At 39.2% G+C, this 23,742-nt stretch overlaps 1 protein-coding gene across 1 annotated transcript in view; it reads left to right on the top strand.

Moving 5' to 3' along the window:
* The first annotated feature begins 13,919 nt into the window (after positions 1 to 13,919).
* The window catches only part of DTWD2 (DTW domain containing 2), a 99,272-nt gene continuing 89,449 nt past the window's right edge, over positions 13,920 to 23,742 (top strand). Inside the window, exon 1 of the mRNA XM_065875131.1 lies at positions 13,920 to 14,221. Coding sequence (XP_065731203.1) covers positions 14,004 to 14,221 — 218 coding nt within the window. The 5' untranslated portion in view covers positions 13,920 to 14,003. The remainder of the gene's footprint in view (positions 14,222 to 23,742) is intronic.

Genomic DNA, 23,742 nt, shown 5'->3' with positions numbered 1-23,742 from the left:
CCCCAGGAGAAATAGACAATTTGCATGATAAAACTCTTCCACCTTTCCTTTCTCCCGGACTAAAGACGTCCTGGCCCCAAATTAATCCTTTCTTTTGCTAATAGCTTCCTTGCCCCATCTATATAACCCCTCCAAGCTCCCTTCCAGTTGCTAGATGGAATGTTTCCCAATTCCTAAGTGGCCTAATAAAGCCAATTAGATCTTCGAATGTACTCAGTTGAATTTTGTTTTTTAAGACTTGCTTGCTGCACTGGTTAAAATAAATCACCATTGAGAGAGTTGTGGTGTTAGGAAGAGGGAGTGGACTTTTGAGTTAGAATTGGCTTTATAGTCTAAGTTTGTTGTTTTGTGCCTTTGTGACCTTGAGTAAGTCCTTAACTCTTTGAACTTAAGGGGACGTGAATATTAAATATGATGTGTATAAAAGGAATGAGCACACTTGGTACCTAGTACATGCTCAATAAACTGTTAATTTACCTTCCTGCTTCCCTGCCTTCCTTTCTCCCTCCTCCTTACTTCCACTCAGGCTTGCTTGCTTCTTATGCCATTCTGACTTCTCCTTTTTTTTTTTTTTCTTTTTACATTTTTATTGGAGTATAATTGCTTTACAATGGTGTGTTAGTTTCTGCTTTATAACAAAGTGAATCAGTTATACATATACATGTTCCCATATCTCTTCCCTCTTGTGTCTCCCTCCCTCCAACCCTCCCTATCCCACCCCTCTAGGTGGTCACAAAGCACCGAGCTGATCTCCCTGTGCTATGCGGCTGCTTCCCACTAGCTATCTATTTTACGTTTGGTAGTGTATATATGTCCATGCCTCTCTCTCGCTTTGTCACAGCTTACCCTTTCCCCTCCCTATAGCCTCAAGTCCCTTCTCTAGTAGGTCTGTGTCGTTATTCCCATCTTACCCCTAGGTATCCATCTGGGGAAGATTTGGAGGGGTAAAGAGTCAGGATAAGTGGAACAAAGAAGGAGAAGTCATAGATTCCATATGGAATCTATGACTTCTCCTTCTTTGTTCCACTTATCCTGACTCTTTACCCCTCCAAATCTTCCCCAGATGGATATGAAATGCTTTACAACATTCCACAAATTCCTAATGTGCTGCATGGAATGCAGGCATGAATACTTAGCTGATGTGGGTATAGGTCTGAAGGCATTTTCTGGAGGGAGCCCTGACTTACTACACATGGAGAGGCCGAGCAAGGAACATCCGTGTTTGTGATAGTCATTTTTAGTTCACCAAAAAGTGTGGTTAATTCTCACATCAGTAGTGAGAATTTTCATTTTCATGGATATCTGGGCTGTTCCTTGCTTCCTTCTTCTGCTGAGTTCCTTTTTAGGTTTTTTTCAGAGTGCGTCTGTAATTTGGAGGTATGTAGTACAAGGGTTGCAGTACAAGTCAATAATTCCAGAGTAGCATTCAAATGTCACCCCTTCCATCCCCTACTTTCTTGGCGTCTGAGATGGTGTTGTCGTTTCACACAATGGACTTGCTGTATCCATGGAGCCAGAAAGACTAAGAGAAACTGAGACTTGGAATTAGACATTCTTTTGAGGTACTGGGTAAATAGAACCCAGCTGGGATGATGATGAGAGCTCTGTTATGTTGTTAGAGAGGGACTTCCCTGGTGGCGCAGTGGTTAAGTATCTGCCTGCCAATGCAGGGGATATGGGTTGGATCCCTGGTCCAGGAAGTTCCCACATGTCACGGAGCAACTAAGCCCTTGCACCACAGCTACTGAGCTTGCGCTCTAGAGCCCACGAGCCACAACCACTGAGCCTGCGCATCACAACTACTGAAGCCTGTGCACCTAGAGCCCGTGCTCCACAACAAGAGAAGCCACTGCAGTAAGAAGCCCATGCACAGCAACAAGGAGTAGCCTCCACTTGCCGCAACTAGAGAAAGCCCGTGCACAGCAACGAAGACCCAACACGGCCCAAAATAAATGAAATTTAAAAAGAGATTCTGTTAAAAAAAAAAAAATCTTAAAAAAAAAAAGGTTGTTGGAGGGGCTCTCTCTCTAGAGGTCTAACTCAAATAACTTCAAGTCTCAGGCAGTTAAACAAATTAATAAAGGGGCAGGTGTAATACAATAGGGAGTGCTGGAGACTGTGGCAAACCAGAGAACATATTTTTGCTCTAAAGACATTCACCTTTTAAAATTTCAAATACTGATAATGCCAAACCAACTGTTAGTGGGCCAAATTTGCCCTATGGGCCATCTGTTTGTTACCTCCCCAAGACTTAACAGAACTTAATCTCTAGGAGATACGACAACAGATAATAGTGGTGAGCCAGAGAAGTGGTCACCATCAGGAAGGCTTAACCAGATGTAAAAGGAGTGACCTGAAAGTGATGTTATAGCAAGCAGTAAGAGGGAAATAAGCCAGCAGTTAATGGGTTTCAGGAATGAGAGTGGCAAGAGGCAGTCTCAGTGAAGGTCTCTAAGCCCTCTGTGATAGTGGAGGGAAGGAAATAGAGCTCTCAACCAGGAAGGCCTAGGGTCTGAGAATGGTGATCATTATTGGGAATCAGAAATAGGATGTAACAAAGGGCAAGACTAGGTATCACTTATTACTGAATCACTTGCATATTGAACTCGTAATCCTTAAATCCCTTAAAAATATTTTTATTGCTTCTTAAAAACTGATTTTTAAACTTGCTTATATAGAGAATTTAGAAAATACAGAAAAGCATAATAAAAAAGAACTTTTGAACTGTCCCACTGAAGGAAAGACAGCACTGTTTGCAAAGCATGGGGCCAGGCAGGGAATCAACAGTTTCTGTCTTTGGGAAGAGGACTTTGGGATATGGGGGCAGGAAACTGGGTTAAGAGCTAGAAGCGTGTTGGTTAGCCTTCACGGGTTACCTAGAGCAGCACTGATTTCAGACCATTTTAGATAATTCATCATGATTTTTAGTTTGAAAATATTGTAGTTAAGAGCCAGAATATAAAACCTCACTCCTAGGACTTCCCTGGTGGTCCAGTGGTTAAAATTCCATGCTTCCACTGCAGGGGGAATGGGTTCGATCCCTGGCTGGGGAACTGGGAAACTAAGATCCTGCAGGCTGTGTAGCTGAAAAAATTTTAAGAAACCCTAGCTCCTGTCTAGTTAGATCTTCAGTATTCATAATACAAGCTAATCTCTTTAAGGAGTTGTGAATTCTCAGGATGTCAAATATCCATGTCTTACTAAAATGCATGTCCTAAATTCCTTTTTGGAAATTATGGACTATTTCGGATTATATACACCACTGATGTTTCACATCATCGGATTATATTGTCTTAGAATAATTTTGGTTTTGCTAAATATATGTATAGAAAAATATGAATTTTTTTGGTCTTCAACTATTGGCCTGTTTTATGTAACAGGTGTGGGTCAATGTATGTGTTTTTAGTATAGGAGTACTTCCAGGGCAAGTAACAAGTCATTGTGAATATAACCATATGTCCCAGACCAAAATTAATTCTTGTCATCTAAGATGTTACCGTATTGAGTTCTAATTCTGGAGTTTGTATTCAAAAGCTATTATTTGACAATGATTTTGTACAAAAAAGGAGAGATATTTTAGAAGAGAAACATGATACTTAGAGGAGAAAATTTCAACTTACGATTTTCTGGGCTAGTCTTAAACGGTACTCACATCTTTTCTAAAATAAACTACAAAAAATCATCCATGATATGCCCATATAATGTGATTTTCATTGAATAGGGGCTTTGTGTATAACAGGTCTCAAAATGGAACATGTAAAACGTCAGATTTCCCATATGTGACTGCCACAATAAGTCCACTCAAGCATCCTAACACCTGATATTCTAACATTTATTTGTACATTTTTTCTTAAACTTCCTCTTTTTTTTTTTTTTTTTTGGTCATAGCCACAAATGCTTCAGCAATTTTGTGATTTTTAAACTTCCTCCTTCAAGAGAGTTTTAAAAACGTGAAATATCTCTGAAAACTTGAAAAAAAATGTAGTAAAAGTGGTAAGAAATTGAATTATTGCCAGGCATATTTTGCTCAAGGTATTTATGTAGTAGAAATGATTTACAGTGGTAAACATCTCTAGCTGAATCATCAGTGAATGTTTAATGGATTAGTTAAGAAACAGCAACTTAGGAAATGTAGGTTCTAATCTTAGCTCTTTCCGATATAATTTCATGGTGTAAAGACATTCATTTCACTCTAAGTTATCTCAATTTTGTTTATTATGAAATTGGGGAAACGATTAATAAATATCCACTTAACAGTGTGGAAAAAATTAAAGAAGTTTTATGGTATCACAGAAAGAAACAGCCTCAGAGTTAGAAGATCTGGTTTCTGAACACAGTCTTGTCAGTTAAAATAGCTATTTTTTCGATCCCTGGTCTGGGAAGATCCCACATGCTGCGGAGCAGCTAAGCCCATGTGCCACAATTACTGAGCCCACGTGCCACAACTGCTGAAGCCTGCACGCCTAGAGCCCGTGTTCTGCAGCAAGAGAAGCCACCACAATGAGAAGCCCGCCCACTTCAACGATGAGTAGCCCCCGCTCATGGCAACTAGAGAAAGCCTGTGTGCAGCAGCGAAGATCCAAGGCAGCCAAAAATAAATAAATAAATAAATTTAAAATAGCCATTTTAATTTAGACAAACCATTTCATTTTCAGAGGCTGGCATTTTTCCTTATCTGGCAAATAAAAATAAAAGTAAACATCTTATTTACTTTGTAAGGCTGTAGGGAAAAGCAAAATGAAATAACGTTGGTAAAGAGACTTTATAAATTGTAAAGTGCTATGTAAATGTAAGTTATAATTTCAGAAATAACACCAGGGCTTTGCTATAGTATCATCTGCTTCAGCATGGAATTCAATATAATGCTGCTCTATTTGAACTGTTCAAAGGGGTATGTCAGTGGCAAGGCTATAGCACATTCATCTTTGCAGAAATTTTGAGCTTAGTATTATAATGAAATTCAAAAGATATTTATTTTAGAATTCTAGTTCTGTTAAGTCATATATATGCTATTTCAATGATTTATATCTGTTTTGAGAAATACCAGATTTTTCCCTGTTCATGTGTTCTCCATTCCTTTCACTACCAGTCCTACTCCCGAACAATAAACTAAAAACAGATATAGAAGCATCAATGGTCACCTTCACGTTCCAGGCCTCTTGAAAATATATAATATAATCAAAGGGATTGGAAAAGATCTATGGAGCTGGCTATAATAAAAGCGACATATAGTACAGTGATGGCTTGTTTTATTTGCCGTACCGTCTCAAATCAGACAAACCCCTGGTATTTCTAGGGTAGAGCTGAATCTTTTTTTTTTAAATCAAAAGCACATTTAGTAACATGATGAATATAATTAACACTGCTGTATGTTACATATGAAAGTTGTTGAGAATAAATCTTGAGTTCTCATCACAAGAAAATAATTTTTTCTGTTTCTTTAATTTTATATCTATATGAGATGATGAATGTTCACTAAACTTACTGTGATAATCATTTCATGATGTAAGTGAAATCATTATACCTTAAACTTACACAGTGCTGTAAGTCAATTATATCTCAATAAAACTGGAAGGAAAAAAAGCATATTTAATGTTTCTATCCCTGTCTTCTCCCTCATAGTCCAGATTCTAATATCCAGCTGCATACTTGATATTTCTATATTAATTTCAATGTTGGTACTTGAAACATGGCATGGACAAAACAGCATTCTTGGCACCCTGTTTTGATACCCATCTGCCCCAAACAAGTTCATCACCCCAGTCTTCCCTATCTCAATTGATGACAGCATTATCACTCAGTTACTCCCATCACTAATCCCCCAAAGGTTTGCTGGGCCAGGCAGAGACAGTGCAACACAGAGAGCAATTTGTGTGTGTGTGTGTACCACATCTTCTTTATTCATTCATCTGTTGATGGTCACTTAGGTTGCTTGCATATTTTGGCAATTGTAAATAATGCTGCTATGAGCATTGGTGTGCATGTATCTTTTTGAATTGATGTTTTCCTTTTATTCGGATATATACCCAGGAGTGAAATTGCTGGATCATATGGTAGTTCTATTTTTAGTTTTTTGAGGAAACTCCAGACTGTTTTCCATGGTAGCTGCCCCAATTTACATTCCCACCAACAGTGTAAAAAGGTTCCCTTTTCTCCACACCCTCTCCAGCATTTGTTATTTGTGGTCTTCTGATGATAGCACAGAGAGGAATTTTAATAAGTCGACTTTGCTAGGTTCCTCCCTGTCTACTACACCTAGTTCACACTATAGTTATCTACAGTGGTAGTTTCCTTCTTGGAATAGGTCCTCTGTGTTCTTTAGGCAGTTAAGGGAAACGTCAAAATTTCTTCCTGATTCTTTTGGGTTTTCATTGTTTTCAGCTTGGAAATAATCCACATGCCAAAGAGACATCTTGGGGTGGCAAATTTTGTTCCCCTACAGTACCTTTAAGAAAACACATGAAAGGAAGTAAGGACTCGGCTCTATCTAGTACTGCCTTGCTGTCAGGTCTTTCATTAGTAACTTAAAATGTGTGGTCCTCAGTTTTCTTAGCTATAAAATAAATAGATTATAGAAGGTCATCTCTGAGGAGCCCAGTGGTTCTAGAATTCCATAATTCCATGATGATGATTTGTGTTTCCATGTGTTTTTTTTTTTGCGGTACGCAGACCTCTCACTGTTGTGGCCTCTACCATTGCGGAGCACAGGCTCCGGACGCGCAAGCTCAGCGGCCATGGCTCACGAGCCTAGCCGCTCCGCGGCACGTGGGATCTTCCCGGACTGGGGCACAAACCCGTGTCCCCTGCATCGGCAGGCAGACTCTCAACCACTGCGCCACCAGGGAAACCCCGGGAAGACCCTGTGTTTCCATTTTTTGTTGCAGGAAAGAAAGTGGGGCTGGAGAGGATGGTCACTTCCCAGGTCTCAGGTGAGTCAGCTGCCAAGTGTGGGTTCTTGGCTTCTCGCAGGAAAGAATTCAAGAGTGAGCCATAGTAAAGTGAAAGGTTTATTCAGGGAGATACACACTCCATAGACAGAGTGTGGGCCATCTTGGAAGGTGAGAGAAGCCATGGGAGAAACACACTCCACAGAGTGTGGGCCATCCTAGAAGGCAAGAGAGGCACCAGGGTACAGGGTTGTCAGTTTCTATAGGGCTGGGTAATTTCATAGGCTAATGAGTGAGAGGATTATTCCAACTATTTTGGGGAAGCGGTGGGGATTTCCAGGAATTGGGCCACCGCCTACTTTACTGCCTTTTATGGTCAGCCTCGGAACTGTCATGGTGCCTGTGGATGTGTCATTTAGCATATGCTAATGTATTAAAATAAGCGTAAAATGAGGCTCAAGGTCTAGTGGAAGTCAGCTTGTCCGCCATCTTAGACCAATTTGATTCTAACCAGTTTATGTTGTATTCTCTGGCTATGTCATTCTTTTAAAGGTTGTGCCCTGCCCCCTTCCTTTCTCATTTTCACCTCAGGATGAATTCTAGCACCATTTTGAAGCTCCTTGTTAATGGATGGGCTCACTACATCAAGAATAGGGTGATGAAAGGCACAGGTCTTGAGTTTAAGGTCCTAGCAGGTTGCTATAGGCTCTCACATACAGGGTTGTTGCTTTGAGTAAGGAAGATGAACAAAACCTGTCCCCTCTCTCTGCTCAAGGATTGTGACTCTATATACTGGTTTTGGAACTTCAACTTTGAAAACTAAAAGTTATTTAGTAATTACTTTTGCAACATTTTCCCTCAAGGATATTTGAGGATGAAGAGCAGAACATAATTGCCAGGTTGCTTTTAAGCAAAGTTCATATTTCCCTCTATACTTCAATTCAAAACACAAAGAGAATTAAAAGGAGAACTAGGGTTGGGGCATATGCCTTTTAGTTATTGGCTCAAATGAGGTATTGCCAACAGATGACTTGTTAGATCAAGATGCCCTGCAGCTCAAAGCTATCAGGAGGTGTTTTTCCTCAAGGAATTTCAAGGTTGAGATTTTTTTTATCCCCTTAGAGAGACTGTTTAACATACAGGGTGTCATTTCAGGGTGTCCCTGAAAGCAGAAAATAAATTTCTCATATGGAAGGTGCATTCCCTACATCTGGAGGTAGAAGGACACGCTTATCACCAGAGATAGGGAATTTAGGGTGGAGAAGCCTATATAAACAAACATTGTTACTACTTTAATTTACTACCCCAAAGACAAACTCTTTAAGTTCTTCACTAATTAAGCACCCAAAGCCCAGGTTTATTTGTCCTCTTAATTCCTCACAAATTTATTGTTTCTTCGTCTCAAAAGTATAAAAGCTGTATGCTTTGGTCACTACCTAGATCCTGTTTCAATGAGACCTCCATGCGCATTAATTAAAATTGTTGTTTTTCTCCTGTTAACCTATCTTGTGTCAATTTTATTATTAGTCCAGTCACAAGAACTCAAGAGGGGTAGAGAAAGTTTCTCCCTCCTCAACAGTGGTAACAAATTGTTGTGGTGAAAATGTCCCCTTAAATAGGATTGTAGTATTTTAAAAAATATATATATATCTGCCAACAAAAGCATAGACTGACAATTTTAAAAGATAGAGGAGAGAAATTATGATTATGTTCTGTTCTTTTCCTATGAGAAAAATCACCACTTTAGGTAAGATGCAATGATTCTCAACTTTGGTGCTCATCTGAACTACCTAGGGAGTGACCGATTCTGCTTCATTAGGCTGGAGGTAGAACTTTGGGCTTTATCAAGTAATTATGAATGTTCTAAAGAGGGTTCTAAGCATCCCTGTCTGGGAGGAAGAGATTTTCCTCTACCCTCCAGGTTCTTCAGGCTGGTCTAAGAATTGACACAAGCACATTAACAGGAGAAAAATCGAACAAAAGTTTAATAACATGTATACATGAGAGACTCAGGAAAACTGAGTAACTTGCCAAAATGGCTGAAACCCTCACCTTAAGTACCATTTTCATCTGAACATAATGGAGCGTGTTGGAGGTGGCGGTTTGGGGTTTCTAAGGGGAGAAGGAAATTGACTTCTAGGTAGAGTTTGGCAGACAAATGTTTGCTGGGCCGTGCAGTCAATGGGACACAGAGGAATTCTAGCAAACAGACTTTCCTGTCTCCTAGTTATCTGTAACTGGAACAGGTCATCTACCTACATTCTTTTAGGCAGTTAGGGGGAAAATCAAAGTTTCTTCCTGAGTCTTGGGCCTTGATCATTTTTTCAGCTTGAAATCATCTGCATGCTAAAGAGACATTTTAGGGTGGCGAATTCTGCTCCCTGACATCGCAAAGATTGAGAACAACAAGGTCAGGGGAAAACTCACTAGGTTAGAAGTCAGGAGTTTTAAACTTTCTACCTGGCCATTTCCCCTCTTTGGGCCTCAGCTTCATCTGTAAAAAAGCTGGATCTTAGGATCAGTGGTTTTCAACTCAAGCTGCAAGGAGAATACTGATGCCTGGGGTTCCCTCTTTCTTTCCAGGCTCTGATTTAATTGGCTTTGGGTGGGGTTCTTCCTCTGATTCCCATGTAAGACAGGCTAGAAAAGCACCGTGTTAGATGATCTTCACATTCCCTTCCTGCTCTAAAACTCAGTTGTTTCTAATAATAGAGGTAATTCTTGGCCATAAAAATAGTTAAGTTAAAAAATTTGCCAGTCATCTGAATTGGATTTATAAATTTTAATTATTTAACTCTATGCAGGGATATTTAATTCAAAATGTAAAAATGAGTGTCTCCAAAACTAATTGGTAAAACAAACAAATCTAAGCAAACAAGATGCTTTAAAAAAAAAAAAAATCCTGTGAGCAGAGGATCCAAGTTGTATGTGTAGATAAGGGATAATAAATTTCCAAGTTAATTAAACCTAGAATTTTTAGAAAATATGAAAACATAACTGCACAGTCAGGAAATATAAAAATTAGAGTAGATCCTTGAGGAAAACCAAAGGGTCCAGTGACTTGGGGGTGAGGGAAACGCAATCACCTCCCTATCATCAACTGGGTCACTTAAGAACAATTTATGTCAAAATAATCATGACACATGTACTTAGGGAACTTGCATTAAATAAAAGAATCACTAGACTCACTACTAATTCACATAAAAAAGACCCAAAAATACAGTCTTAAGGAAAGGTAGCCTAAGGAAAACAAGGAATGGAATTAATAGAAACCATCTTCCACTTTATATTACTTGCCATTAATCATACCATTTAATATTCTGATATCTAGTTGTTAACGTTCTGAATTCTTCTTTCTAAAAATGTGGTTTACATGGTCATTGTGCAGAACATTTGTAAGATAGAGGAAAATCACACTCACACAGAGACTTCTAATCCCAGTACCTTGGTGTAAGTATCAGTAATACTTTGGGTATATGTTTTTCCTTTTTCTTTTCCATGTGAAGTTTGTATGAATTGCATCCGTAGATTTAGATGTGCAGATATGGAAGGTAAGATTTTGGCCCTCAAGTTCTGCACTCCCTGGTGTTATGCCTGAGACTATGTTACTTTACACAGCAAAAGGGAATTAAGGTTGGAGATAGAATCAAGCAGTTAATCAGTTGACTTTAAAATAGGGAGATTATCCTGGATTATCTAGGTGGAAAAGGAAGTGGAAAAGGAAGGCAGAGAGTGAGTCAGAGAGATGTGAGTACAGAAGAAGAGGCAGGAGAGAGTCAAACCACGAAAGGGACTCAAAACCTGCCATTACTGGCTTTGAAGATAGAGGAAAGGGATGAGTTCAGAACATGCTTCCCCAAATATATGCCTCTCTGGCATATTGACTCCTTTGAGTTAAAGCCATGTGAAAAACTGCAGATAGAAGAAAACCACTCTGACTTTACTTTTTTTTCCCTAAAAGCAGGAAGTGAAATTCCTATGTGAAAGGTATCCTCCCTATACCAGAAGGAAGGTACATTCTAATCATCAAGGACAGGAAGTTAAGATCAAGAGAATGCTATCATCCAAACAGACTTTGTTAAAATAATTCCTATCTTCCTTTAGCTTGCCCACATAGTTGAGTCACTTTTCCACGACTGCCTCTTCGTTCAACCTAATATAAAAACAAGTTGGTGTCATAATATCTTTGGATCTTATTCCTTATGAAGGGTCTCGTGTGACAAAAAGCTTGCATTAAAAAAATTTGTATTCTTTTCTCCTTTTGATCTGTCTTACGTCGATTTAATTCTCAGGCCCAGCCAAAAAGAACCATTTGGGGAGGGGGATATTTCCCCCTCTACCCCTCTTGAATTTTTGTGGCTGGACTAATAATATAATTGACACAGACAGATTAACAGAGAAAAAGAAACAATTTTAATTCATGTGCATGGAGGTCTCATAGAAATGAGACATGGGAAGTGGCCAAAGCAGGCATTTTTTATACTTGTTAGGTGACTTTGTGAGGAATTGGCAGGACAATGAAGTGTAGGTTTTGAATGCCCTATTAGTGAAGAATCTAAACAGAGTTTTGGCTTGAGGTAGTAAATTAAAGAAGTAACAATGTTTGTTTACACAGGCTTCTAGGCTGGAATTCCTTATCTTTGACAACAAGGGTGTCCTTCTACCTCCAGATGCAGGGGTGCACCTTTCACATGAAACACTGATTTCCTGCTTTCAGGGAGACAGGAAGGTCAGAGTGTCCCTCTTGTGTTGCCTGTTTCTTAAGTAATTTTAATTCAAAATAATCAATATGCCCTTGAGGCACACTTTGTACAACCTACTCTGGGCTCCAACAGTTCCCTCCTCTGAAACTTCCCTGGAAGTTTCACATAGTCAAAGCTGAGCTGGTGATGGTGGAGAGAGAGAACAGGTTAGCAGAGTCCTCCATTTCATTGAACCAGTTTCTTAGTTCTGAGAACAGGTCATTTAAACAGTTGTATCTCATTTCAGTAATGCATCTGGGCTCCCAAAGCCAGGTCTATGGTGCAAGGAATCGGGTATTTAATAAGAGGAACTTCTATGGAAACAAAAGAAAAACATAGGTTAAGAATTGGAGCAGATTATAAACCAGTTTTTTAGCCCAGGGGGCAGTCAGTCAAGAGGATTTCTAGATATCAGTGTCCAAGCATCTTCTGCAGTTTGAAACGTCTCTGATGATGTCATTGGGTGTTCAGGTAAACTTTCTGAGTGACATACAGTAACAGGCACAAGGATTATTTAAATATAAGCTGTTGTGGCAATTTCTCTGAAGTTTATACCAAGTCGTTTAGCTTCAGTTTGCAGGGCTTCAGGAAAAGTTTTAAGTCTCAGTGATTCCAAGTCAAATGGATGGGAAGAAATTGGAAAAGTTAGTTTAGAGAGTCGTAGCCAGATATTGGAGAAAACTAAAAAAATTCAGTCTAGTTTTTAGGTAAATTACAAAACCTCAAGGAAAGTTAATAGCAAAAAAATCTAATATCTACAAGTATGTATTATAATTTAATTGAAACCTAACTATTCTCTCTAAAATCTCACCCTGTTAACAAAGATAGCCGAATTAAGACTAATTTGTTTGCAAAGTAAGTCTAGATTTAGTAAACTTGACCTGATTATTTGTATAAGTCTAGCAAGAGTAGTGACTAACCATATAGAATCCTTTAAATCTGTATTGCTTGAACTTTTATAAGGAATCTCTGGTTTGAACTTTTTGTTTTTGTTTGTTTGTTTTTGCGGAACGCGGGCCTCTCACTGTTGTGGCCTCTCCCGTTGCGGAGCACAGGCTCCGGACGCGCAGGCTCAGCGGCCATGGCTCACGGGCCTAGCCGCTCCGCGGCATGTGAGATCTTCCCGGACCTGGGCACGAACCCGTGTCCCCCGCATTGGCAGGCGTACTCTCAACCACTGCGCCACCAGGGAAGCCCTACAGGCTTGATTTTAAGATGACTAAAAACTTAATAGTGAGATAAACACTTTAAGAAATACAATACTACTCTATTACTGTTAGTGATAAATCTACTTTGTTTTTTATTTAAACTTTAATAGCTCTAGAATCAAGATAATTATGATTGCAAAACTTAGCTCATATGACTGGTAAAAACTTAATATTTTTGTTTAAAACGATGAATGTTGGTAGAAGTAACAAAGTATTAAATGAAAACAATCAGCACCGATATAGGGCAAGAAGTAGTGCCACTTTCATTCTAACGTAAAGTTCATTCTGGCTTTTAAAAAACTGCGGGCTATATTGCTGTTTTCCAGAGCTGTAAAAAGTTGGGCAAGGTAGTTATTTTTCTGTGGCTTATTTTTCCCCTCATACATGAAATCTCAGCTCTCTTACTTTGATCTTAGTGGCCTCGGACAATTTAAAAACCGCATTTCAACAAATGTTTAGTGTCTAGCGTAAAACAGTATGCTTGATGACGAGTAGAAATACCAAGTACAAGACACAGGACACAGGTCCCTGCCCTTCTAGAGCAAGAAAGCCGCTGAAACAGACCAGCCGTGAATTCAACTTTCAATCGGTACAACCTCTCCTTTGTAGGCCTGAAACAAGTACACAAGCTGATCAAGTACATCAGATGCTGAGACCGCTGTGCGCACTCACCCAGCTAATTCTTTTTAAAAATTTTTATTAAAAATTTTTTTACATTAATTTTTGGCTGCATTGGGTCTTTGTTACTGCACGCGGTCACGCAGCTAATTCTTAAACTGCCATCCTAAGGGGGAAAACGCAGAATTCCATTATATTTTCACTTTTAAAGGGGTGAAAACAAGGAAAGTACATTCAAGTTTGCCACCTGAGGTGTTTTTAGAGGATTCCTTTACTTCTCCCCGAGAAGCTTTCCTAACCTCATCTGCTCCCCAGGAGAATCCACACTTCCCTTCCGGCTTCTAGGTGAACTGGCCCACAGGGCACAGACCAATGGGTTCATTCCTTGTCCGCTGCGGGGCGGGGTCTCCAGCCTGGGCTTCGTAGACCCGCCCCCCGTACGTGGCGTGCGTGCGTGGCGCCGGGCGGCGGAGGCTGGTTTCTCCAGCTTGTGGCGCCCCCTGGCGGCAGCGGGGCTTCAATGTGACGGTCGGACCTGAGCGCCTGCCATGGAGCTGCAGAAAGAGGCGCGAACACCCAGGGACCCCGTTGCGCGGCTACCCGGGGCCTCTAGGTCTCAGAAGCCGGACGAGGAGGAGCGGCGGGAGGGCGGCTCAGCCCCGGCGGCGACTGCCTTGGACGCGGAGGCGGACGGGGCTAGTGCGGACGGCCTGTGGGAACTGCCAGTGGAGCCGGCTGAGCGGAGGCCCGAGTGCAGCCGCTGCAGGTGACCGCCGGGCGGGGGCGGGGACTGAGGCTGGCGGCCGACTTGGAGGGGGATGTGTATCGCGGTGGCTGCCGCGCCCTCTGCCGGGGAGGCGGCAGCTGAGGTTCCAGGCCAGGGGAGCGCTGGTTCTGGCCTCTCCGCGCTTGGGGCGGCAGGGTCCACTGGTTGACCTTGGAATCACTGTGAAATACCTGTCACAGCTCTTTCGTAAGAAGCCATTTCTCCAGGTTCAGGATTATTTAGCCTTACTTCTTCCTGCAAGACACTGAGCGGGTCATGGGATGAGCAGACAGAAGTTCCGCTGTCAAGAAGCTTGAGTGTCTGGTAGGGGAAGTAAGGCGTAATGACTGTAATATTTGTGAAAACACGTTTATGCTTACGTGACATAGTCATCTCACAGTAAGAAGAAAAAAAAATGGATCAGAGGAGACAATCAAGGTGGCTATTCCAGTAGTTGACATTGTATTCAGAATTATGAATTCACTTAGAAATATTTATTGAGCACCTACTGTGTGGCAGGCACTGTTCTAGGTTCCTAGAAACCTAGGCATGGATAAAACATACGTTATCTCTGCGCTCACTGGGTCACTTATAGTCTAATGGGGAGACAATTTATTAAACTAGCAACACCAACAATTAACATTATTTGACCGTTTGAATTATGCTGGTGTACTTTCAGGATTGTGAGGATTGCTTTCCCTGCTTGTTTGAATCTCATGCTATACAGATATACTATTATATTTACCTCTTGGGTGTTCAGGATCATTTCTCTTGGTTACTACCTCTCTGTTGTCTTTCACACTTTTAACAATTAATTAGATAGTGTCTGTCTCTACTTCCTCACCTGGGAATCACTCTGTAATTTGTCCTCAGATTCTAGGTGCTCTGAAATGGCTCTCACTAAAGTCACCATTAACCTTAATGAGGTGAAATCTAATGGATCCTTTTCTGTTCACTTTTTACTGGACCTCTTGGCAGAATTCTGCAGTTGAAATACTCACTCCTTGAAACACTGTCTCTTTGGTTTCGCTTTGATTTATCTGACTTCTGTATCCTAGTCTTCTTTGCCTATTCTATTAAAACTCTAAATGTTGGACTACCTCAAGGTCTTGGTTCTAGGTTCTCTTCTAACCCCACACACTTCTCACAGGTGATCTTACCAGTTTTCATGGCTAAGTTATCACCTCTACTCCAGTCTCTCTAGCTCAGACCTTTCTCCTGAGCACCAGATGTACGCATTCATTTAATCATTGAGTACTGAGTGCTTTGCTAATTACTGGTAATACGGTGGAGTCTTTGTCCACATAGAGTGTTCAGTTCGTTATTGGATACAGATGATAAACCAGTAAACAAGCAACTAAATATGTAATTACAGATTGGAAAAAAAAAGAACAGCAATGAAAGAAGTGGGATTCTGCCACAGAAAATAGCAGGATGGTGTCAGGAAAGATTTGTGAAGAGATAGCCTTTATATTGAGACTTGAAAGATAAGAAGGATTCAGCCAAGAGAGAAGTGTTCGAAGAAGGGGAACAGAAGAACCGGCTGGTTGATTGTCTTTAGCATTTGCATACTTGGAGTCTCTTACCAGGGCCATTTTGACCTTTTCCCAGAGCTGAATTGTAAGACCTCAGAGGAAGGATCTTGAGTGTAAGGATCTTTTTATATTTTCTGAATGTACTATGTGCAGTAGATACTCACTAGACCTTTGACGAGGGTGAATAATTTGTGTCTAAAAGAGACTGTGTGTTGGAACAGACGGGGTGTGTGAATACAATTTATTTAAATAAGTTGTCTAAAGTTGTTAGGAGATAGCATTTAAGAATGCTTCGGGGCTTCCCTGGTGACGCAGTGGTTGAGAATCCGCCTGCCAGTGCAGGGGACACATGTTCGAGCCCTGGTCTGGGAAAATCCCACATGCCGTGGAGCAACTAAGCCCGTGTGCCACAACTACTGAGCCTGCGCTCTAGAGCTACTGAGGCCACGTGCCACAGCTACTGAAGCCCATGCGCCTAGAGGCCGTGCTCCGCAACAAGAGAAGCCACCGCAATGAGAAGCCCGTGCACTGCAACGAAGAGTAGCCCCCGCTCGCGCAACTAGAGAAAGCCTGTGCACAGCAACGAAGACTCAACACAGCCCCCCAAGAAAAAAAAAATGCTTCGAAGGGCTCTCACTAGGAGGTGGAAAGAAAAGTATTTCAAATACAAATCCAGAGCTAAATTATGCTAACTTTATCATGTAGTTTTTAGTCTACTCAGAACTGCTAGTTATAATAGTTTAAAAATTAGTCTTCTATGGCTAGCAAAGATTTATAATTTTTCTTATCTCCTCCTCTCTGCCCCATTAATAGACTTTATTTTTTAGAGCACTTTTATTTATTTTTTAAAAAATTTATTTATTTTATTTATTTATTTTTGGCTGCATTGGGTCTTTGTTGCTGTGCCCTACTTTAGTTGTGGTGTGCAGGCTTCTCATTGTGGTGTCTTCTCTTGTTGTGGAGCATGGGCTCTAGGCGCGCGGGTTTCAGTAGTTGTGGCTCGTGGGTTCTAGAGCGCAGGCTCAGTACTTGTGGCGCACGGGCTTAGTTGCTCCGCGGCATGTGGGATCTTCCCGGACAGGGGCTCGAACCCGTGTCCCCTGCATTGGCAGGCGGATTCTTTTTTTTTTTTTTGCGGAGCACAGGCTCCGGACGCGCAGGCTCAGCGGCCATGGCTCACGGGCCCAGCCGCTCCGCAGCATGTGGGATCTTCCCGGACCGGGGCACGAACCCGTGTCCCCCGCATCGGCAGGCGGACTCTCAACCACTGCGCCACCAGGGAAGCCCGGCAGGCGGATTCTGAACCACTGCGCCACTAGGGAAGCCCTAGAGCACTTTTAGATTGACAGCAAAATTGAGAGGAAGGTACAGAGATTTCCCATATACTCTCTGCCCCTACACATACATAGCTTCCCAGTTATCAACATCCCCTACCAGAGTGGTACGTTTGTTACAATTGATGGACTCCATTGACACATTATTATCACTTAAAGTCCATGGTTTACATTAGGGTTCACCCTTGGTGTTATACATATTTTGAGTTTGGACAAATTTGTAATAACATATATCTACTATTATAGTATTGATAGCATACAGAGTGTTTTCACTGCCCTAAAAATCCTCTTGGCTCTGCCTTTTCCTCCCTCTCTACCCTCTAACCTGATCTACTGTTTAAAAAATAAACATGACTTGCTGGATTTTAGCTTGTTTTTAGTTTCATTTAGTTAATCCTTTAGCATTATAATTCATTCTGACATTTCTGCACTTTGTTTTTTCTAGTGAAATTTTCTACCTTTTACAGACTCTTTCCCTTGGCATGCTGTGCATTTTGTTTGTTTTAATTGGTTGGAGTGCAGTTCTAGAATTATGGAGAATATTTAGGTGTTATCAGTATAATATTTATAGCTCTTTATATTTTATTTTATTAGGCGGTTAGGGTTTTAATTAGTTCCCTGAGTGAACTTGTTTACATTTATGCTTATAATAGTTTTTAAAATTAAAATGCATTCTTAGATTTGAGTGATCAGTAAGTCACAATTATTTGGCCATTTATTTAAAACACTATTCATTTCTCTAAACACATTACTATAATTGTCACAGCCTAAGGAGTTCTAGAGATTGGTTTTGTTCAGGAAGTGCAAACTCAATTTAACTTCTCAGCAGAATCTTGCTCGTTAGAAATACAACATATCTTAAACATTAATGAAATATTCTTTAAAAGATCCCAAACTAACTTGTTATTGCAAGATACAGATTTTATAAAAAGTGTGTCCCTGTTAGAAGGAACAGCATGTACAGGAGTACATTGTATAGAGTACAGTGTATTTGGAGAGCTTGGCAGAAAGGAAGGAGAGACGATTATACCACGATTAATGGTGGTTGCACTGGGAAGGGCCAAATAAACTGTGTTAGGGAGTTTGAGCCTAAAGCACTAGAACCCAACAAAACAGCTACTGAAGTATTTTTATATTTGAATGGAGGTTACAACTTGACTTCTATAGGTGGCTTTTATCACAATTTGTACTCTGTTTTATATATTAAGAAAAATGCAAACTGAATGGTGATACAATGGTAAAAGGCTTGACTGGGAAGAGTTAGGGCCTTATTCCAGTAAAATGCCAGACATCTTAATTTTTTTTTTATATCTTCTGTTTATATTCCTGCCTGAGGACAAGAGTTAGAAACCACTTGAAATTCATTGATCATAAGAATAATGGAATAATGTCTAAATACAGAGTATTTTTTAATTTGTCTGAGGGAGGAAGACAGCAGGGAGAACATGTACACAAACTGACACAGGCCCTGAGACAGAAATTTTTCTCTCTCCAGTGCTTTCTTCTTACGAAAGTACAAAGTTGTAAGGATTATAATAAGCCACATCAATATATTTAGCACCCGTTTATTAAGCACTGGTCATCTGCAGGTTATTCACCAAGCCTAGGTGCTTTATGTGTAATATTTTATTTATTTCTCATAACAGCATTCTAGAATTGATGATATCATTAGCTTTTAAATGATAAGAAGGTAGAGGTAACAATCAAGTAGCAGAGTTGGGTCTCCAGCTCCAGTCCACTTGGTTTCCAAGCTCTTGCAAATGCTTGGCTTTGCTCTACGCTCCACGCTTGCTGAAGAAGCCTTATGATTTTGTTTGCCGAGTGGATGTAGTCACTAGTTGAAGTGCAGCCACTAAGGCTGCAGGAGTAGCTCTGATTTTCATACTTTTTAAGCTGAAGTATGTTTACTTCAAGCTTAGTAACAGGATTCCTGAGCTTTGGTATTCTTTAGCTCCTTTTTTTAAAAATTAAGAGATATTTGTGGTATAATTTTGTATAAGTTTAAGGTGTACATCCTGTTGATTTGATACATTTCTGTATTGCAGTATGGTTATCACTGGTAGTGGTTAGCTGTTGTCACCTAATTATCATTTCTTTTTTTGTGCTGAGAAGACTTAAGATGTAGCCTCTTAGCAACTTTGAAGTATATTAGACAGTATTGTTGACTATATCACAATGCTGTGCATTAGATCTCCAGCATTTGTTCCCCTTCTAGTTCCAATTTTGTACCCTTTAACAACGTCTAGCTTCTTTATTCCATGTCTTAACCTTTTCCGTATTCTTTAGGCTTGGTTATTCTGGAGAAGAAGGTGATGGGGATAAAATAATGAGAAAGTGAAGCAGGGAAGGTTGCAGGTGTTTAAGAAGAATACAGGAGCCACAAACTGGCAGCCCCACAGATGTTTTGTTTAAAACTATATTTTTACCAATTTTAAATTACCAGTTGCTAATAGTTAAAAATGAAGATGTTTTATATCAAAATCCAGATTTCTGTTTTCTGTGAGAATGGGAAGATCTAGCAGCTTGGGGGCCAACTGCCTGAGCAAAATAGTTGGCTGAGCGGAGTATTGGTTGTGCCTTTAGATTGGGTGTGATCTGTCCAGGTCATCATTGTTCCCAGTCATTCCTGCTTAATTCAACTATGATTAACTGCCTGCCTCTCATAGGCATTTGCTTTTTGATCTGGGTCTCATGTACGTCATTGTGGGCTGGTCAGCCTGAGCAGGAGGGTAAATCAGTCTGCAGGTTTTGTAGGTAGAAGTGAAAAATGGTAATTCCCAAGCAATTAGTTTACAATAATTAAGATTGTTGAATTGGTATCAACACTTAGAAAACCAACTGTTTTGGTAAATTTAAAATAAACTAGATTATTGATGGTAATTTTTAGGGTAAAAATTTTGATAGTCTGCAAATTTAATTCTTTGTGCATTAACTAAGTTAATTTGTTCTTTCTTGTTAATACAGAAAATATGTTTATTCTTTGAACTAGTTCGTTCCTAAGATATGTGGGAAACTAATCATATGTTCAAAGTTGAGCAAAGATGATATATCTCAAGAGGGAATTTTTTCTTAATTAAGTCTCCAAAGAGGAGTGACCAATTTTAAGAAACTACTTTAGAGCTTTCTAAATGTTTGATTTATTTTCCCCAAGAAAAATAAGAACATTATTATTACCCTCTAATAGATAGAAGTTTTCTTCAAAGAATATCAAAGCACATTAATTTTTTAAGTATGTTTACATTTGCCCCAAATTAATAATTCATAACTCTGATAGTGCTTATGTAGTGAGAGAATATATTCCTTAATAGTCTAGTCTAAAATTTGTCTTTTTCATTTATTTTGTAAAATAGCTAATGTATTTTATTTTTTTCTTCCAGTTTTATTGAGATATAATTGACGTACAGCACTGTATAAGACGTACAGTATAATGATTTGACTTACATGCACCATGAAATGATTAAGTTTATTGAACATCTATCATCTTATGTAGATAAAAATAAAAGAAAAAGAAAAAAAAATTTCCTTGTGATGAGAACTCTTAGGATTTACTTTATTTATTTATTTATTTATTTAGGCCACTCTGCGTGGCTTGTGGGATCTCAGTTCCCCGACTGGGGATTGAACCTGGGCCACGGCAGTGAAAGTGCCGGATCCTAACCACTAGACTACCAGGGAAGTCCCAAGATTTACTTGATTAACAACTTTCATTTATAATGTACAGCAGTATTAATTATATTATGTTGTACATTATATCCCTGATACTTATCTATCTTACAACTAGAAGTTTGTACCTTTTGACCACCTTCATCCAATTCTCCTGCTCTCACCACTCCTCGCCTCTGGTAACTACAAATCTGATCTTTTTCTTTAAGTTTGTTTCTTGAAGTATAATTGACCTTTAGCACTATGTTAGTTCTTGGTGTACAACATAATGATTTGATACTTCTATACATTAGAAAATGATCACCATGATAAGTCTAGTTACCATTGTCACTATACAAAGATATTACATAATTATTGACTGTATTCCTTACACTGTACATTTCATACAGGTAACATTTATTTTGTAACTGGAAGTGTGTACATCTTGTATTTCCCTCACCTTTTTCACTTATCCTCTCACCCACCTCCCCTCTGGCAACAACCTGTTTGTTCTCTGTATCTAAATAAATTTGGCATTATTTTAAAAGACTTCACAGGTTACAAAGTGCTTTCTTACATGTATGTTTTTATTTACTATATACGACAACTTTCTGATTTAAATAGTTATTCTTTTTGATATATTCATAAGGTCAGGTGAGTAGTAGAGGCAGAGCTGCTTTAACTTTCATATTTTCATTACTGCATCACGTAATAATGAATTATACTAAAATGAACAGTATGACTTTCTTTGTTTTCCTATTGCATATAATACATACTTCCAGTGAGGTGTTCCTTTGCCTTCTTCTAATCCATAGATTCTTTTCCTTTTCCTTTGTCCATGGCTATTTTTAATTATTTTGGGATGGGCAATTTTAATTATTGTCTTTTTTAAGGTCCACCTTTTACCTCCTGAATCCTTTACCTGCCTATGGTCAGCTTCTCATTTCTCTTGGTGGCTCTTCACATTTCAATTAGAAAGGCAAATTTGAAGGTATTATTGATTGATAGGTTTTTTTTTTTTTCTCTGCTGAGTTTTTAGTTTATTTCTTGTTTTTTGTCTACTGGAAGCCTAGTGGAAAAGTTGTGGGGAAAAAGGGAGCAGTGAAGTGAAGTAAGTAGAAGTGTTCCAGGATTAATCAAGGAAAAAAACGGAAAGGTATGGAATGATTCTCCTGACCTTGCGAAGAGTTAGAGAGACTGACCTGATAGAAATGTGTCTGATCTCACAGGTGTGACCCCTAGGAATAAATAAAAATAAGAATAAAAAAAAAAAAAGAAAACTGAGCAGACATACCAGTGACTGCACACTACAAGAGGAGGGAGTCTGCAGGTTAAGTCCAGGCAAGTTTCCAAAGAACAGCATCCAGAAGAATTAAATAGAATCCAGAGTTTCTACACTACATTGTCTAAAATGTCTAGTTTTTAACCAAAGCTTACTAGACATGCAAAGAAACAGGAAAGTGTGACTCACATACAGGGAAAACAACAGCAAATAGAAACTGTCTTTGAGTGGATCCAGATTTTGGATATAGTAGAAAAATACTTCAAAGCAACTCTTATAATAGGTTCAAAGAATTAAAGGAAAAAAAATGTAATGACTGTGACTCAACAGAGACTCAATAGAGTTAAAAATTATTTTTAAAAGTCTATGCAAAATGTCATTGTAGGTTCATCATTTGTAACAAATGTACCACTCTGATGGGAGATATTGATAATGGGGAGGCTATGCATGTCTTTGGGCAGGGGGTATATAGAAAATCTCTGTAGCTTCCCATCAGTTTTGCTGTGAATCTAAAACAGCTGTAAAAAAAAAAATCTTAAAAAAAAAGAGATGTGTATGATCTACTTGTTTATGTAAATCTGTTATTTGGCAGGTCAATTAAAAAAAATCAGGTTAATATGTATATAACATATTTATCATTTGAACCATTTTTAAGTGTACAATTCAGTGACATTAAATACATTCATAATGTTGTGTAACTATCACTACTATCTATACCCAGAAAATTTTCATCATCCCCAGTATAAACTCTGTACCCATTAAATAATATCTTCTTATCCCCTCCTCCCCCCAGCCCCTGGTAATCTCTATTCTCCTTTCTGTTTCTATGAATCTACCTATTCTAGATACTTTGTATAATCACACAATATTTGTTCTCTGTCTGACATTTCACTAAGAATAATGCTTTCAAGGTCCATCCATGTTATAGCATATATCAGAATTTCATTTTTATGGCTGAATTGTATGTATATGCCATCTTAATTTATCTATTATCCATTCTTTTGTTGATGGACACTTGGTTTGTTTCCATTTTTTTGGGTATTGTGAATAGTGTTGCCATGAACGTTGGTATACAAATATTTATTCTAGTTCCTGCTTTTAATTCTTTTGGATATATACCTAGGAGTGGAATTGCTGGGTCATATGGTAGTTCTGTGTTTAACTTTTTGAGGAATTGCCAGACTGTTTTCCATAGCAGCTGCAACCATTTTACATTCCCCTCAGCAATGCACAGGAGTTCCAATTTCCACAAAATTGAAGGTACACAGTTATCTGAGTAGTTAACAAAGCATATATATCACCCTTAATGTACTTGAAATTGAATCTTTAATACAAACCCTCAAAGAAAGAAATCACTGAAAAAATGCAGCAATTATCATAAGTAAGGATCTTGCTGTGCTATGCGGCTACTTCCCACTAGCTATGTATTTTACGTTTGGTAGTGTATATATGTCCATGCCACTCTCTCACTTTGTCACAGCTTACCCTTCCCCCTCCTCATATCCTCAAGTCCATGCTCTAGTAGGTCTGTGACTTTATTCCCGTCTTACCCCTCGGTTCTTCATGACCTTTTTTTTCTTTTTTCTTAGATTCCATTTATATGTGTTAGCATACGGTATTTGTTTTTCTCTTTCTGACTTACTTCACTCTGTATGATAGATTCTAGGTCCATCCACCTCACTTGTAGCGCTCATACATGGCCTTCCTCCTTACTTATGGTCATTCTGT

This window comes from Phocoena phocoena, chromosome 3 (assembly GCF_963924675.1).
Source record: "Phocoena phocoena chromosome 3, mPhoPho1.1, whole genome shotgun sequence".
NCBI lineage: Eukaryota > Metazoa > Chordata > Mammalia > Artiodactyla > Phocoenidae > Phocoena > Phocoena phocoena.
Note: the sequence above shows the minus strand (reverse complement) of the source record. Positions and strands in the feature narration are given on the sequence as shown.